Source organism: Physcomitrium patens, chromosome 1 (assembly GCF_059467195.1).
Source record: "Physcomitrium patens ecotype Gransden chromosome 1, ASM5946719v1, whole genome shotgun sequence".
Taxonomy (NCBI): domain Eukaryota; kingdom Viridiplantae; phylum Streptophyta; class Bryopsida; order Funariales; family Funariaceae; genus Physcomitrium; species Physcomitrium patens.
In genome coordinates, this window is record NC_143410.1 from 25,480,924 (window position 1) to 25,498,452 (window position 17,529).

At 36.7% G+C, this 17,529-nt stretch overlaps 2 protein-coding genes across 3 annotated transcripts; one reads left to right on the forward strand and one right to left on the reverse strand.

Annotated features, from left to right (window-relative positions):
- Positions 1-11: 11 nt before the first annotated feature.
- LOC112289214 (mitochondrial import inner membrane translocase subunit TIM10) lies at positions 12-1,812 on the reverse strand. Of its 2 annotated transcripts, XM_024534248.3 has the most exons (5): positions 1,545-1,664; positions 1,355-1,407; positions 1,129-1,167; positions 586-655; positions 12-350 (listed from the first exon to the last, which is right to left on the reverse strand). In XM_024534248.3, exons 1-5 carry the CDS (start codon positions 1,584-1,586, stop codon positions 297-299), a joined length of 258 nt encoding a protein of 85 aa, XP_024390016.1. In that variant the 5' UTR covers positions 1,587-1,664; the 3' UTR covers positions 12-296. The 2 variants fall into 2 exon arrangements, with proteins under 2 accessions (XP_024390016.1, XP_073393902.2); XM_073537801.2 differs by lacking the exons at positions 12-350; positions 586-655 and having other exon boundaries at positions 1,127-1,167; positions 1,545-1,812.
- Positions 1,813-7,987: 6,175 nt separating this feature from the next.
- Positions 7,988-12,078, forward strand: LOC112289302 (chorismate synthase 2, chloroplastic). Its single transcript, XM_024534425.3, has 11 exons — positions 7,988-8,373; positions 8,537-8,690; positions 8,955-9,031; positions 9,180-9,238; positions 9,411-9,494; positions 9,782-9,955; positions 10,141-10,272; positions 10,390-10,492; positions 10,677-10,837; positions 11,166-11,250; positions 11,556-12,078. Exons 1-11 carry the CDS (start codon positions 8,175-8,177, stop codon positions 11,726-11,728), a joined length of 1,401 nt encoding a protein of 466 aa, XP_024390193.1. The 5' UTR covers positions 7,988-8,174; the 3' UTR covers positions 11,729-12,078.
- Positions 12,079-17,529: the final 5,451 nt, after the last annotated feature.

Here is a 17,529-nt window from a genome sequence, read left to right on the forward strand (position 1 = left end):
AAGAAAAGAAGTAATCAAGCGAAGAAAATTGCAATGATAAGCAGTGGTTCCAGAACATATTTGTAAACGATATTAAGCCTCAACTCGTTAAAAATTGTCCGCAGTTTACCACAATGGACCCAATTGAGTAGTCTTCACACGGTTCTGGCTTGACACTTTACTGGAATAGGCTGTTCAAGGCAATTGAAGCATGAATGTCGAGCAAGTCTCGTAGCTATATGTGGTCCACTATTATCGCAAATCGTCAAATAGAAATCGTAAATCAAGAGTAAGTGCAATTTATGCACACACAAGCATTAACCCATGGGTGGCTTGTTCGATCCAAGCATTTGTCCGACGATGCCAGTCACCTAGACAGAGAGAGATCCAAACGTTAGTTTCTTGACGAATTTTGAACAAGCAACAAAAGCTAAACCCAGTCCACTAAAGTTTTAACTGATTGATAGTGTGAAGATCAAACCAAAGTTACACTCAGTTTATTTCAGGATACAGAAGAATGTGGATATTACAAATGTTTCTTCCAGAAATCAAAATTACGTGCATGTGACTCTGACAGAAACTATGAAGACCCTAACAGGCACGCACCTGCCAGTATTTGGCGACGCAACGGTCAATGCAGCTATTCTCTCCAACATTGAGATCTGCCTCTTTGTACCTACAGAATGCCATGAAATCCATTAAGATAAAAATGTGCAGACATGAACTCACTTCCCAATACTGGATGTTAATATTAATATATAAACATCGAATAATTATCATTAATATCCACTTAGGCAATCAATTACGTAAGCTACTCGTCTCATACAACATCAATGATCTTGGATGAGTCACGAAGGCTTCTCGAATCACCACATCGAATATACTATATCTAGCATTGATAGTCCCAGAAAATTTGGGCATGAAGCAAACTAAACCCACAAATCCACTGTACCAAAAAATGAACAGTGAATTACGGTTCAGGAGACACTCATTTCGCACTCGCTGGTGGAAAATGATATATCGGGCCAAATCTTTACAAGATCCTGATTTCAGATTCGGTAAAAGCTTGATCCGGCAATCACACCAATTAACCCACTTAGTGGCAACAAAAAAGAAAAAAAAAGTTCAATTTCAAAGGTAGGGACTCACTTCCTCTCAACGCACTTGTCGAAGCATGTTTGCGTCAACCTGCACTCCCCAGCCAAACTCACAGCAACATTAAAAAAAATCTTCTGGGTGCACCACAGACCCACATACGCACTGTTCCAACGCTAACACAGAAAAACCCTCTCCACCGCCTCAAAACCCTCCCGCCGGCTAACAACCCTCGCAAGTTCAAACCAACTCGCAACACCAACCGTTCAAGCACCCTTACTTGTTAAACAGGTCGACTCTGTACTCCATCTCCTGCTGCGCCATGCCAAAGATCTGCCCCACCCAAGCCACACAGCCATCATTCAGGTACCCATATAACCAGCACAACATGCGAGCCTTTCAAAAGAAAATCCTCACAATGCCAATTCCCAGTGCAGCAGACGCGGGCCATACAAAGAATGCAAAGGTACCTGCTCCCTGTCGACAGGGGTAGCACCACTTTTGCCCGCCATGGTGATCGAATACGACGCAGAGACGCGCAGAGCAGGGATCAGAGAGAGCAAAGGCAAGCAAACAAGCAAAGCAAGCACGATGACAGAGTTGGGCAGTAACTGCACTGCGGTGCCGTCTCAATGGGAGGAGCATGGCCTCGGAGTCTCGGTTAGGGCTTGCGTCAGCTTCCCTTCCTCCTCTTGCTCTTGGTTGTGGCTCCTCCTTTGGCATCGTGCGTCGCTCCCAGTGGATACAGACCACGTTCATTCAAACGCACCCCTCATTCAATCATTTCAAGCATCCATCTGTTCATTCATTCATTCATTTCAGTCTCTTGTGCCCTAACCCAAATATATATATATATATATATATATATTCAATTTTTTTGAATTATAATTGTGTTTCATAAAATCATAAAGGGAGAAATACTTTTGCTACCTATCTTCTCTCTTTCTGGATGTATGTAAAACATATTTTTGCATACATACAAACCCTTTTAAATTCCAAACATGCTTTAAAATTCATTCTTTCACTCCATATTTTAATATGTTTTAAAATATCGAAAAATTAGTTAATCAAGAGTTAATCAAAAATATGATACACAAAATCAAGTGCTTTTATAAGTCAATATCTAAAGAATTTTCTGAAATAGTTTTTAATTACTATAAAAATAAGGATGGTATATTTTTCATACATAAAAAAGTATAATTTTAATTCCTAATATTGAATCTTAGATTATTCCTGCATCATTGCATTTGATTATCCTAAATAAATGAAATTTTTATCTACACATTTAACAATTATATGTAATTCTAGATAATGTTTCTATTATTTTTATATGCTATTTGCTTTGAAACTTAATGTTCTTTTCAATCAACCTAACGTCTGAATGATTTTCAATCAAATTCAATTAAAGTTCATGGTCAGAGGGGACTTATTCATTCAACATTTTTATGAAAAGAACATAATTTGAAAGGGTATGCGAAGGATATTGTGAGGCTTTTCTGGGTTGCCTTGGTTTTGACTATTGTCATACAATTGTGACATGACAAGTTCATCCATAGAACACATGGACGACATTCGTTATATAACGAATGTTTCTCATCCAACTAGCAACAGTAGGTAGTATTCCATGAGGTAAGCAGGGCACTTTTTTCTTTTTCTTTTTTCTTCCAGTCGGTTGAAAGCTTTTGTGCTGAAAGTGGCTTAGACTTGCACACGCACATTCTGAAAAAACCAAGTTCACTTATTGACCACTGTGGACACAGTTCGTCAACCCTCCTTCGCCTTCTCCCACTTTGGTCAAAGTTCGTAAGCCACTGGTTGAAGTTTCATCCATGTGGATGCAATTCATATGTCATCCATACCATCCATTTCTTTGGTTAGTAACTTTGATATATGTTATGGTATTTGTTTTATATATATATATATATATATATATATATATATACACACAGTGTATGTGTGTGTGCATACATTTTTTTTTTTTGGTAGGTTTTTCTTATATTGAAAGTTACAACACCCATTCCTTGTTCCAAACAAACTCAAATCATGTCAAAGTTCAGCTTTGTGGTCATTTTAACAATGAAATAAATATATATAAAAATATATATGTATATGTATATATATATATATATATATATAATAAGAACTATGTTTACCTCATGTAGATCAATTTTTGCAATTGGCATTTAAGATTTCTCATCCATCCATATATGTGTATAAATTGATTAGCTTATATTTGGCTAGAGCATCAAAAAATTCCATTAGATGGAGCAGTAGGGTGGTAAAATCCAAGTACAGATTTGACCCAATTATTGCCAACCAAATTACCCAGTTACTACTATCAAAGGATGGAATGGATCAGTTTGGTGATGGTTGCAAGCTGGTTGAATCCAATCTGCACTTGGCTAACGTGGAGATATATATATATATATATATATATATATTTAATTGCAATAATAGGCATTGATTGGCTATCAATGCATATTGTGTGTGTGTGTGTGTGTTTTTTTTTTTTTTTTTTTTTTTTAAATGCATATTGGCTGCCAAAAACATACTTGATGTTGGCAAAGCCAATGAATTAACCATTGGCTTATATATTAAACCATGGGTTATATATTAAATAATATTTATTTAATAAGTGTGATATTTTAAATGTATACCAAATTGCAAATTAACCCTCTATCATTTGAATTTTATTTACAAACAAATAATTGTACATGCAATGAAACATCAATTTGAGCAATCCATGAAGTTCTTGAGCATCTTTCACGATTTTTGGAAAGTATTATTTGCTTTAAGAAGAAAATAAATGAAGATAGTGTTATTGTGTGAATATATATATATATATATATATATAGAGAGAGAGAGAGAGAGAGAGAGAGAGAAGAATGTTAAAATAATCCATATATTTACTAAATCAACCCACCCTATTATAACCATCATTAGAAAAATATATCATCTCCAAAAACCATCAAAACAATTGTGACCCTCATCTCCACCCCCCTCATTCCTAGTCCCCTTTTGCTACCTTTATTTCCAACTCTCACCCCAACTTCATGTTCCTCCTTTCTTTATGCACGACTTGACCTCCTTCGTCCCAACCACAACAATAAAGTTTCTCCAAAACCTTGATAGTTTTTTTAATAATATTTATGAGGAGATGAGAAGTCCTAGTAGAAAAGAAGAAAAATAAAGGAAAATCTCATCAATGGAGTTTTTTCGCAAAATAAAGAACCTCTTATATAACTTCTTTAGAAGAAAAAATTAATGTTTTGGAGATCAAACCTCTATTGCAACTTAACCAAATTTTCACCAAATTAGTTCAATGGGATAAACTCCAATGACACTAACAATCAACTATCATTGAAGTATGAGTTGTAGAAAAAAAAATTACCCCCTTGAAGAAGAGAAAGAAGTAGAAAAAACATTCTTGAAAGTTAACAAGTTGAAAGGGACATATTGTTGATCCCCTTGGTGTTGAAGCTCCACAATAACACCTTCCATAGATAGTGGCTTCTAGCTTAGAGATGGATGAGTCTAAAAATTAGCAAGAGCTTTGTCAATGGCTCTATTTAACACCTCTTTGGATAAATGTGTCTCTACTGATTTTTTGCATACAACAATATCCACAACTCGTCTTATATCACTATTATATGATTGGTTACATAGAGACATACAACTTACAAGTATGTCATTGCTATAATAGCAACTCTCATCAAAAAATCTTGGTGCCATAATTGGTAACTTGCATGTATGGTTGCTACAAGAACTTGCTCCATGGGATGCAAGTAGTACGCATGTGCAAAGAAAGCATTGTAACTAGTCACAAGATGTTGCAAGTATGAACCATCAATAGCTTGCCATTAGGATGGGGTTGTTACAAGAAGTTATTGCCATATATATATATTTGAATGATCTACCATAGAGTGGCTCTAAACCTTGAAAAGAGTAGACATTAGATGATGTGGCATCTAAAGTTGTAGTTGCATTATCATGACCAAAGAATGCCAATGTTGTATGTGTAGTGAATATGATTACTTATAGAGTGCAATATTCATAATATGAAGGATTTACACCTTATTCCACTTAATTGCATCAAGTTGAAGAGCAAGAACAATTATTGTTGTTTTTCAAATGAAACACCTTAAATTTCACCTGTAATAGAGGAGTCAATCTTGGATGTTGCTATAATTGTGAAAGAAATCTAAGATTGTAGAGAGCATTTTTGTAAAGAAAAGAAAATTCTCTTGATCTTTAAGCAATGTGAGAACAATAAGAAGAAGTAGCATTAGAATAGCAAAATCAATCAAATTTTTAAAGTTAATCTACTTTCTTCATAAGAATGTTGTATCTTTGAGTATAACATTAATTTTTAAATTTATGTTGGTTTGTTAGAGGATACTAAAATAAAATCTTGTAATTACAATGTCCAACCTTACAATCAACATATAAAGTGTTATGTATATACTTAACCAATATAGCTAAATTTCTATTGTTGTAGCTTGTAGAAGTTGTAGAAAAGAAGGTGCAAGAGACTTATGGAGATTACACATAAATATGAAAAAAAACAAAAAAAAAGTGTAAAGAGGTGCACATGTGCTTACTACATATTATGGAGGACATGAGGTCGACCACAAGTGAGCTTGCAAAAATTGTTGGTAGTTGACTATATCAATATACAATTGTTGTGTATATTGTAAACGATCTCTTCTACAAAGTGGAATATGCCAAGGAGAAATTCTATTGTTATGGCTAGGAATGGAGGCAGTTGGGACAAGTATTAAGAATTGAGAAACATAGAATTGGGATAAGAGTTGGGAATGAAGAGAGCAAGAGGATGGAAATGAAAAGGGTGGGGATAAAAGGCCATAATTAAAATGATGGTTTCTAGAGATGATCCATTTTTCTAATGATGGTTATAATAGGGTGGTTGGATTTAATAAATAGTTGGGTCACTTTAATGTTTTTCTATATTTATTATGCTTAAATTCATAATCATAAAAAATATATATATTACAAATAAAAATTGATTGATAAAACTTTCATTACATATAATTGGTTTTTATTTGTGCCTTTTCACTAACATAACATTGTACAAGTAAAATCATCACATTTAGATAGAACATAAGTATTGATTGTTTCATGCTCTGGCATAACTTTGTTCTTTAGTCCCAAAGTTTGTCACTTGAACAAAAATACTAGTTTGGTACATTGCTTGTGTTAAATTTATCAAAAGTTCTGTGATGAAATTATTTAGATTAATGTTCAACAATTCAAATGGAGGACTTCAAGTAGTTGTATAATAATAGAATAAAAGTATAGCTTTTTTCTATCAGATGAATAGCCTTTGAATGTGAAATGTAGCATAATATTATTTTTTAAAAAATACAATTTTTTCTAAAAAACTTGTCATTAAATTGTATTGATTGGAAAATAAAAAAGATGTTCATTAGATTTTTTATATTAGATCATGCTAGAATTTTCTATATTAGTCAGCTCTGCATTCAAATAATAGGAATATGGCTATATTTGCAAAACCATTTAGATAAGGAGTATTTTTGAATTGTCTAAAATTACTATTATTATTGTTAATGGTGTTCACACAGTTTTTCTTCAATAAAATTGTAGATAAAATATTTTAAACTATTGAGCACATTATGTTTTCTTCTTTCTTTTTTGTACATAATGTTTGTTGAGGTTTCATTACTATTGAGGTTGAAAAAGTGTGTGATGTTTTCATCAAATATTTTTCATGAAAGAAATAAGATATTCATATTACAAAATTACATAAAAATGAGTTGTGTATATTTCATAACCCTGATTAAATTATCCAGATTAAAGTATCCTTCATATGTACAGGAACTAGTTTTGCATTTGAGACAATTGGTATATATATATATATATATATACACACACACACACACCATACATGTGTTTTTATACTATTTAACTTTAGTGTTATTATTAGTGATATTATTTTATTATTTATGTTCAAAGATCCTTGACTGCATCTTATAACGAAAGCACAAAATTTTACAATCAATTAAATATTAGGCTCATTGTATGGATTAAGAAAAAGAAAAAGAAAACGAAAGAAGAAATGCTCATGTACCATGAATGCAAAAAAGCATTTCATTTGTTCAATTGTGGTCTTTCCTCAACACATGGTGTTGTTTTTTGAAACCCTAATTATTTGTGAACAAGTAAAGGTTACAAATTTAGGATCACCACCTGAGATTTGTGAGCACCAATCCCTTGTGTGTGGTGCTAAGCTTTTTCTAGTTCGACAGTAAAGCAGATTTATGCGACGCAAGCCACTCATGCAAAACCCTAACCGACATGGTTCACATGTCACTGAGAATGGGGAAAAGTGAAAAGTTACGCAACCGCTCTTCAGTCAAACCTTTTACGTTTAACTGAGTTGGCTTCGAGGTCAGAGAGGCTTGATCACATGGAAATAACCGGCTCCCCCACCGGAAACTGACAGCTGTCAGGAAATCAAGAGCAACGAGAAAACCCCGTGTAAATAAAGCAGCAATTTCTGCGAACACGCTAAAAGTGTGGGTCCTGGACCGAACCGGCCGGTTTAGACGGAGGAGGTCAAGGTCTAAGCCCCCGCCCTGGACCCAGATCTCCACCATTAAATTCAACCACGAGACTCGACCAGGAGACTTATCCGAAGGCGAAGGAAGCTCTTGTATAGCGGGTGAGGTCCCGGTGGAGATAGCGCCTGCCAACGGCAAAGTGCACGGTAGGGGGGGGGGGGGAGGGGGAAAGTCAGATTTGGTGTGCGTTGGTGTTTCGCAGTCGTCGTCGTCATTCGACTCTTTCCCTTTTCGATTCCTTTCATGGACTGGCTACCTTCCCTGAATCTATCTAGCCTTTCCTTCGACGACTTCTTGACACACTCTTCTCCCGTGGCCCGTAATTCTGGCCTGCCTTCTTCGCATTCTTATGCCGCTCAGAGCTTCCTTCCTGCCGCGAGGGAAGTGGTGTTGTTTCCCTGCGGTTTGTTGCTAGGGCTCGTTGTCGTCAGTTGGAGGTGGTAGAGTGTGAGAAGAGTTGTTGGCGGTTGTGGAGAAGAGTGTGACGAGTGAGCGAGGATGAACGCAATGGCTACAATGGCTTCAGGGCAGGCAGGGTCACTGCAATCGTTGGGCGGCGGAACGAGGGCGTCAGGCAGGCACGGCGAGAAGGCCGCCTTTTTGGACACCGTGGGCGGGTTGCGTCTTTGTAAGGCCAACTCTGTTCGCCTCACAGATGTTGGCCTTCCGGTGTCTCTTTCACGGAATCGGAAGCTCGGTGCGCTCGCGTTTTTTTGCATTCCCTGTTCTTCTTGTCTTCTGTGAGGGTGAAACACTTCGAATCAGGCGAGAATGTCGCGAGGTTTCAATGGTGTAGAATGGACGGTTTGCTTGTTTGGATTGTGATCACTTCAAGTTCTTAGGTTGTTGAATTTATGTAGAGGTGCGAGCGGGAGCTGGTAATACTTACGGTACTGTATTCCGTGTGACGACTTTCGGGGAGTCACATGGCGGAGGAGTCGGGTGCATTATTGATGGATGCCCTCCCCGGTTGCCTCTTTCGGAAGAAGATATGCAAATCGACCTTGACAGAAGGTGACCTTGCTTCCAGACCTGTATTTGGCGTTCTGTTGAGTTCAGGATCTCATGTAGGGGCTCACGCTACTGCCCTGGGTAACAGCGTAAAAAGAATGTCAGATGGCTAAACTCAGCTTCTTGTCTACAACTATCAGGGCTGTGATAGTCAACGAATTATTCCAATTGTTGCCGCCTAGTGCTCTTCTTATCAGAGTGCAAGTTGTACATAAAATGAGGTTGACGAGATCTAATTCGTTTGTGACCATGGATATGCTTTCACAGGAGGCCAGGGCAGAGCAGAATTACAACCCCTCGGAGTGAAACAGACACTTGCAAAATTCTTTCAGGCGTTGGAAACGGTAGGTGACTTTGTCCATTCATGCCACATTGCAGTGCAGTTATTTGTAGACTGCAACCTGAGAATAGTCGATCCTTTTGAAGCTGACTTATTAGTAGGTGCATTATTTATCTGAACGTTTCGATTTGAGTAATTTTGCTTTGTTGCAGGACTTACACTCGGAACGCCCATTGCTGTCACCGTTCCCAACACAGACCAGCGGGGAGGGGTAAGCGTTTAATTTTCAGTGCTCTGAGCTAGTACGGTTTCATTTTAGGGCTTGAAACTGGAAAATAGCGCGCTTCTTTTTACTATGAATCCGTTCACCAGCGGTGTTTTAGGTTTTTCGGTGTTTTCTTGCACGAGTGCACATTATCTGATTGCGTTCTTGGCTTGAACAGGATTACTCTGAAATTAGCGTGGCTTACCGTCCTAGCCACGCAGACGCCACTTACGACTTCAAATACGGAGTCCGCGCAATCCAGGTACTCTACATGAATGGCGATGGAATCTTCACTGTTTTTCTTCTAACACGCTTTTGTCCAGGGCCAATTGGATACACTATAAAACGAAATCTGTTCTTATTTTGACTATTTGTTTGAACATATAAATCTATAATTTTCGTGTTTTGAGCATTTGGCTCCGTTATGGTGAATTTCTGGTTTATGCTTTTAAATTCATTGAAGTTGTTAAATCTTGCTTGGGCTCCTCCACTCATGTTTTCATATTCTTAATCACTGGAGTTAGTCTCTGAGAAGGTAGTTGTATGCAGGGTGGAGGTAGGTCATCGGCTAGAGAGACAATTGGCAGAGTAGCTGCTGGAGCAGTCGCCAAGAAACTGCTCAAAATGAAAGCCGGTACAGAGGTTCTGGCTTATGTATCAAGGGTTCATGGAGTTGAGGTCCCTGAGGGCCTCATTGACCACGACAGTCTAACTCTGGAGCAAGTAAGGCAACAATACCCTTCACTCTTGTATAACACCCCAGAATTTTTTTTCAATCAGTGAAATGTCTACAGACCTACGGATCTGGTGCAAATACTTTCAGGAAGTTTTCAACCCCACGAAAGTATCATTTGTACATTCTCAATGTTTGCTTACAAATGCTCGTTACTCTTGGGAACTGTCAACAGATTGAGAACAACATCGTGCGGTGTCCGAATGAGGAGCACGCTCAGAAAATGATCGACGCCATTGACGCTGTCCGCGTCAAAGGAGATTCTGTTGGAGGAGTTGTGACCTGCATAGCCAGAAATGTCCCTAAGGTGTGCTTTGGAAAGCACTTCACATTTCAGTTTTTAAGAATTTATTAAGAGTTGATTTCTTGGATTCGTTTCACTTTAAGAGATCCTTACTGAACTCTGAACATTATCTGTTAACAGGGTTTGGGCTCTCCAGTGTTCGATAAGCTGGAAGCTGAGTTGGCCAAGGCTGTCATGTCTCTTCCGGCCACCAAAGGATTCGAGATTGGAAGCGGTTTTGCTGGTACTATGCTTCTCGGATCTCTGATAATGACATTCTTAAATGACTCGATTTTGATGTATTTATTTGATGGAACGTAGTCTTAAATTGATTACCTTTTCTTCAGCAAATCACATTAGTTTTAGGCAATTTGAAAGAGAGTGAACGATACTGCTTGAATCTAACTATGGTTGAACGTGGTGTGTAGGATCACTCCAGCGTGGTTCGGAGCACAACGATGAGTTCTATGTTGACGAACATAATAATGTGCGAACTCGCACCAACAGATCTGGAGGAGTTCAAGGGGGGATCTCCAACGGGGAGATGATAGTGCTTCGGATTGCATTCAAGCCCACTTCTACCATCACGGTATGTCACTCTGTCGCCTTGTTTTTAGGGCACGTAAGTTGTGTAATTAAATCTCAATGCCTATCACTTGTAGTTGCACTAACCGATGACTTATCTTAAGTTTTATGTGCATGGCCTTTGGGCTTATTTTACTTACTAGTAAGATTGGTGCAAGGTTGAGCTTGTTGTAGATATTATTCCGATTAAGAGCCCAAAAGAAAAGGTTGATGATACACGTTGTTTAAGGGTAGTGTTTAGCACTGTGAAAAGCTAATACGCCTACAAGATGTCTTGTTCCTTATCATTTAAGCATCTACGCTGATGTCTGTATGGCTTCACTCTCATGCAGCAAAAGCAGAAAACTGTCACCCGCGACAAGCAGGAGACAGAGCTGCGGGCGCGTGGGCGTCACGATCCGTGTGTTGTCCCACGAGGTAAATTTTCTGGTTCTTATAATTGGCTCTTGTTTGTCCTCAGCTTGGATCGGGAAACTGTGCTTGACTTTGAAGATGAAAAAACCAGTTACACTAACAGTATCAACGGTGATCCTACAATAATAGTGAGAGCAATTCAGAGTTCCCACCATATATTCTGTTCTCTTCGTTGATTGGAGAAAGAAATGCTGATCTATTCAGCTTGTCTGCTATAGCAGTTCTTAGAAATATATTTTTATCTCTTACAAGCACTTCAGGCATGATGCCAGTGGCTAATCGACACATTGTTTCGCATATTTATGCAGCGGTACCGATGGTGGAGGCCATGGTTGCTTTGGTGCTTGCAGATGCATTGCTGCAGCATTATGCACAATGTCAGATACTGCCTATGGACCCTGTACTTCAGGGTAACGAGTTACCGAAGGACGTGAGGCATGCAACGCTAGCCGAGCAAGCAGCTCTTTACAGTGAACACTAAATTCTATTTGCCTGCCTTACTAGGAGTTATTTATGTACTCCATTTGTAAAACTGCAAACATTAGCACTCGAGATGGATTATTTATTGGAACTTCTGAGTTAATTTACAGAAAGAGGTGAGTTTGTCATTCTAGATTAAGATGCAAATAATCCTGGAGGTCTATTAGCTTCTAGTTCAGTTAGGTCTTAAAAATAATTCTATGGTTCTTGTAGGATCTAATACTGTGTTTTAAAAGCATGGGCATGGCTTGTACCCAAGCATGTGTGCCTGTACATTCGATTTTCTGACACGCTTGTTGAGGTATTCTGTTCTTTATAAAATCAGGATTTTCTGCTTGCTCTTAGTATGCATATTTCTAGTTACGTGTCTGAAAGCTCTTGGATTTGTATTTTTGCATGAGGTAACTTATTTTCCAAATGCATCCGCGTTTTGGGGACTCCGACATAAATGCACTATTCAGCTCGGATTATGGGCCCCTGCGGTAGGTCCGAACTATCTGTCTGGTACAAAGACCCCAAGGCATGCATGGTGCCTTGGGATCATCTCTGAATTCCTACAGAACGTATACTTGAAAGGTTACAGGGACCAATTTGTTTTACTACATATTGGTATATATATGGAATACTCCCTTGAATAGCGAATGTATATTGTTGAAATCCTTTCAAAAACTGTTAATAGAGGGGTTTGACAAAAATGTCAACATTCTTAAAAGTTTATTTCAAGAAGAAATAGAAAGGAATGTGCATTTGGTGCTGCTAGCCACCAAAAATAGGATAGAGTTTTAAGAGTGGATTTGATAGTACTAATGTAGTACAAAACTGTGGTGTGTTTAATAAACGTGGCCGATTTGCCCCCAGCCATGTGCAACCTAATTCGTGGTTTGAATTTGTCGGAGGCATCAGTAGAACAATCGGTGATCGGAAAACATTGCAGACCGGTCACCACCCTGTCATATTAGCTACAGGTGGGAAATTGCTTTAAGATTCCTGTTTGTATGTAACAAAGTTGTCCAAGTGAACTTGGGCGATGAGAGCAACATTCAGCACCCACCACAGTTGCCACACCCGGCATAAATTCAAAACACTGCAGTAACTTTAAACATGAAACTGATTAAATGTCGTGAGCTGCAGAGCGACACAGTCGAATTGCTTCCGGGAAATCTTTTGATGAAAGCTTGCTCAAGATATTCAAGCGATGTCATAGAATGGAGCCAGCTCTCATGAGTTCCATATCTAATCAACGCCTTCACATTTCTATGGTTAGTAACATGTAATTTAATCGTAGATTGCAGAGATTGTCACTGCTGTGAAGACGCATGTGGAGTGTCTGTCAGTGACTTTGCAACCCAGAAGGCTGCTGGTAACTGGACACACAATGTATATACTTCAAATAAGTGCTTGGAACTGGAGCATAAGGGGCAGAAGCGTCCGGACAAGAAATGACGGTTTACTGTCGGCCAGGGTTAGCAGTCAAACCTTTACAAACATGAGGATTTCTGAATCATCACGCAGACAATACACATGAACTGCTATACGATGGAGCGATCTCAACCTTGAATCGAATTGCCTAAGAATGCTCCCACGCTTGTGAGGTGGGGGCACGCGACGCATCCACTCCATCAGTATATCACTTTTTCGTGGGGACGGACTTTGCGTGGACTCGTGAAAGAGAAATCTTTTTTAAGCGAACAAAGCTGTCATGTGGTAATCAAAGTGGGCGTAGAGAGCACGACCCGCGTGATCAGATCTTAGAAGAAGCCTGTGCGGTTGATTTGAAACGAGTACAAAAGTCAGAGAAGTTTTTTAAACATTCAGCTGCAACTCAGAGATTCATTCCAATCGCAACTACGAAGACTGAAAATGGAAACGAATTTACCAGTAAAGTAATGCCTTTTCCGACCGGTTGCAGTCGAGAAATGAAAAACTGACGCCTTCATTACTGATTCTGGTCCGATCTCAACTTCTCGTATTCTGTCTTGAATGCGTAAGTTAACTTAATGTTCCATGTGGTAACGATCGTGTGGCCACATTGGGTTCACATGCACTAGCAAGAACCATACGCTGCGAAACGTAGGCGCTTGGCGCCACTATGCAGACAACAAAAGGAGATTAGAATCACCCACAACTACATGAACCTCGTCCCACACAACATGTTCCTGCAGTCGGAGACAGATTCCATAGAAGATTATTTCAAGCTGCGGCTGGCGTCTGCTTGTGGCAGAATGACAAGCGTTTGGAAGGTATCGAACCTTTGAGAGCATCTCTCACGCTCTCCCAAGGTAGAGCTTTGTTGTCGAAGAAGCCAGGTTGTTAACTTTGATGATGGTGGTGGGAACTCTTGAAGATACTACTTTGATGATGGTGGGGAGAACTCTTTGACGATACTACTGTACTTGCATGACCTAATCCTTGATAAAAATGGCTCAGGTGGTCAAAGGCTTATAATATCCTTTCGGACCTAAGCTTTGACCTATGTTCTCACCAGACACCATTGCACTCATTGATGAAGATGCCCATGCCATGCCAAAGGTGGCTCTCATTGGCTTCATCTACAACAAAACATCCTTCAAGATCTAAATCCTAAAATTAGATCAATGTGAATCTTTTAGAACCTTTGATGGTAGTTTCAAGAATACAAATACTCCAATGTGGTTGCTTTGTACTGATCTTTGTTTCAAAATTGGGGCAAAAGAGGCCCTCATCTAGAATCCCCTTTACTTTGGCAAATACTTCTTCTACATACAACCATGGCAGCCATAGTTTGATCCACTCAAGCCAAAAGAGATCAAAATTCAATTATGGATCAGATTTCTTAAGCTTGATAATATTTTCTATCAAGCCCTATTTTGTATGCTCTTAGATCAAAGAGGTGATTTGGATGGATTTACAAGACAACTATTTAAAAAAATCTACTTCCAAGCTATTCATCCGCATCATGGATGTCAAGGTGATTCCATCCTCCATCATACTACCAGTGCTATTTACCACCAAAAAAATAAAAATCAAGGTTGAATATGAAGACATATCCAAACAATATAATCATTGTCTTGAAATTGAGCACAAAGCTATGCTCTATCGAAAGAAGCTCTATCATAAATCTAATAACCACAATACTAATATGACATCAAAGGCCACAATATAACTTTTTATTAAGAAATAATACCAAATACTCTAATTGAGATAGATGACAACTTGGTGTCATGATTTAATATAGCTAATAAATGAAAGAGAAAAAAAAACATTATATTATAGAAGATCTTATTTTAAAATATTATAGCAAATATCTTAAAAAATAAATAATAGTAGAAAAGATAGTAAAACTAAATGGTACTATTGCTGCCTTTTTACAAAATAGGCTTCTATTTACTATGTAGGATCATAAATGAGGCAAAACAAAGTAGATTGGAATATAAAATAATATAGACATATGTAGAAGAGAATTAAGAATAGATCTTAGGAAACATTACCTCAAGAAGACAAGAATTGATATCCAGAGAGGACCAATTGTCACCTTAGGTCAAAATCAAATCCTAAGGCACAAAACCATGCACCTATAGTGATTCTAGGATTCTTTGGAAGATCAAAGAGCGGGATGTAAGAGAAAACTTAATAAGGTTTCTATAAACATTGATTTTGTATGATTTATTTTTGTAATGACTTTTTAAGAGTTTTATAAAGTCAACGTTGTTTTAGATGACTTTGATTTTTGTGAAATAAAATAGGATTGATATTTTGAGCGATTTTGGAAGTTTTATAGCAGATCTTTAGGTGTAATTTCATAGGTTCGTGGATATAGTTGTGCTTAATGTATATTATAAGTTTAAGATCAATCAAACAATTAGATCAAAAAGCATAAAAGTTTTTGTGGATTGAGGTGTGAAAAATTGGAGTTTAAATGTCAAGGAGTATTTTTAAGATCTTTAGCAATTTATTGATTGAATTGAAGTATTTTTTTTATCTTAAAGACTATATTTGATTTCTAACAATTGAAGTGAAGTTTGGGAGAAAATAAATAGTTCAAATGGAAGATATTGACATTGGAAGTTTAACATTTAGATTGGAGTAGGAGGCCGACCAACATCCAAGCAGATTTTAGGATTTTTCTTCCATTTGATAAGTGCAATTATCTTCAAATTTGTTGTACTCATTTTTAACTAAGAGGTTTAGAGGTATATAAATTTTTAAATAAGATCAATAATTTAATCAATAGATATTGGAGTTCTAAGCTACATTAGGATTTATCTAAGATTTGATTTAGGAATTAGAGTTCTTTTAGGATTTGATTTAGGATTTAGGGTTTGTCTAGGGTTTGATTTAGGATTTAGGATTTTTTTAGGATTTGATTTACGATTTAGGATTTATCTAGGATTTGATTTAGAGTTAGGATTTGTTCTAAGATTTAATCAAGGACTATTAGGATTTCAATCAGGATTAAAGTAGGATTTGATTAAGATTTATTTAATATTTATTTAATATTTATTTAATATTTCATTAGGATTTTTTATATTTCTTTTATAATTTCTTTAATATTTCTTTTGAATTTAATTAAAGCTTAATTAATATTATTAAGGTTTAATTAGAATTTATTTAAGATTCTATTAGAGTTGTTAGGATCTTCTTGTTGTAATTTTCCTTCTACTTTCCACAACTAGGTACTTGATGCATTTTCAAGCAAGACTTCATGTAAGATAACATTGCAAGATAGAACAATTACAATACATGGACAAACATTTGATAAATGCTATTTCCAATGGACCAATATAGAGGACGTAAAAGTGTGGATTCATCCCAAATGACAGATGTCTCTTAAAGATAGATACCCTTTGATAATGCTTGCTTCATATTGGGATGTTACCATTAAACCTGTTGAATATAGAGAAGCCATCAACAACATATTAATGAAAGCATCATGTCTAAAACTTCTATGCATAGGAGAAGTCTCTCTCTTATGACCACCAACTAAAAAAAAGAAACAAAAGTAAAGAATCAATGATAGCTAATATTCAAAGAAATTACAAAAAATAACATTAAAGAATTTTTCTTAGACCAAAAAAAAATGCACTTTAATTTCCTTCATTCCAATTAACTAAGTCAAGCACAATATTACTAGTTAGTCAAGGTTTCACATTTTTTATCCTTTACATCTTCACGACCTTCTTTAGAGACAATGATTGTCACCATGATCATATTTATAATTCTATATTTTATAATAGAATATATTTTTATTCTTAATAGTGATAAGAATCTAATATATATATATATATATATATATATATATATAAATAAATAAATATTCCTAAAACTAGCTGATTTACACCCTCAGTACTGAAAATTGTACTCATAGAAGTGATAGTACAATGGTTATCTAGTCCAGATGCTACAAATCTCTCATTACTAAAAATCTCCCACCTCACAATCAACAATATGATAAAGATTGGAGACCATCATACAATGATGATGATGATGATGATATATATATATATATATATATATATATATATCTTTCATTTATTTCTAAATTACATAATAAATTAGAATGAAGGTCTAAAATTTATTGCTCATAATTACTGACTTACAATATGTTGCTCTCTTCTACTTAGGAGATAATTGAGCAAGAGACATATCGAAAGCCGAGCTCTTCTTATGATTGATCTACCAAACAATATCACATTTTGAAATATGTAAGACATATCTAGCTTGAAGATGGGAGCAATTAAATATTGCTACTTCCAAATATATTTAAAAAATATACATTCTTCCTTTAATATGATCTTTCAATAAAAATATAAATTATTGCTATTA

Excerpts from the sequence above, each read along its gene's own strand:
- LOC112289214 (XM_073537801.2), bottom strand. The coding sequence starts at position 1,797 with ATGCCAAAGGAGGAGCCACAACCAAGAGCAAGAGGAGGAAGGGAAGCT. Across the intron at positions 1,408-1,544 it reads CCCCTGTCGACAGGGAGCAG|ATCTTTGGCATGGCGCAGCA; the intron begins GTACCTTTGCAT and ends TGGGTGGGGCAG.
- LOC112289302 (XM_024534425.3), top strand. The coding sequence starts at position 8,175 with ATGAACGCAATGGCTACAATGGCTTCAGGGCAGGCAGGGTCACTGCAA. Across the intron at positions 9,032-9,179 it reads TCTTTCAGGCGTTGGAAACG|GACTTACACTCGGAACGCCC; the intron begins GTAGGTGACTTT and ends GCTTTGTTGCAG. Across the intron at positions 10,838-11,165 it reads AGCCCACTTCTACCATCACG|CAAAAGCAGAAAACTGTCAC; the intron begins GTATGTCACTCT and ends ACTCTCATGCAG.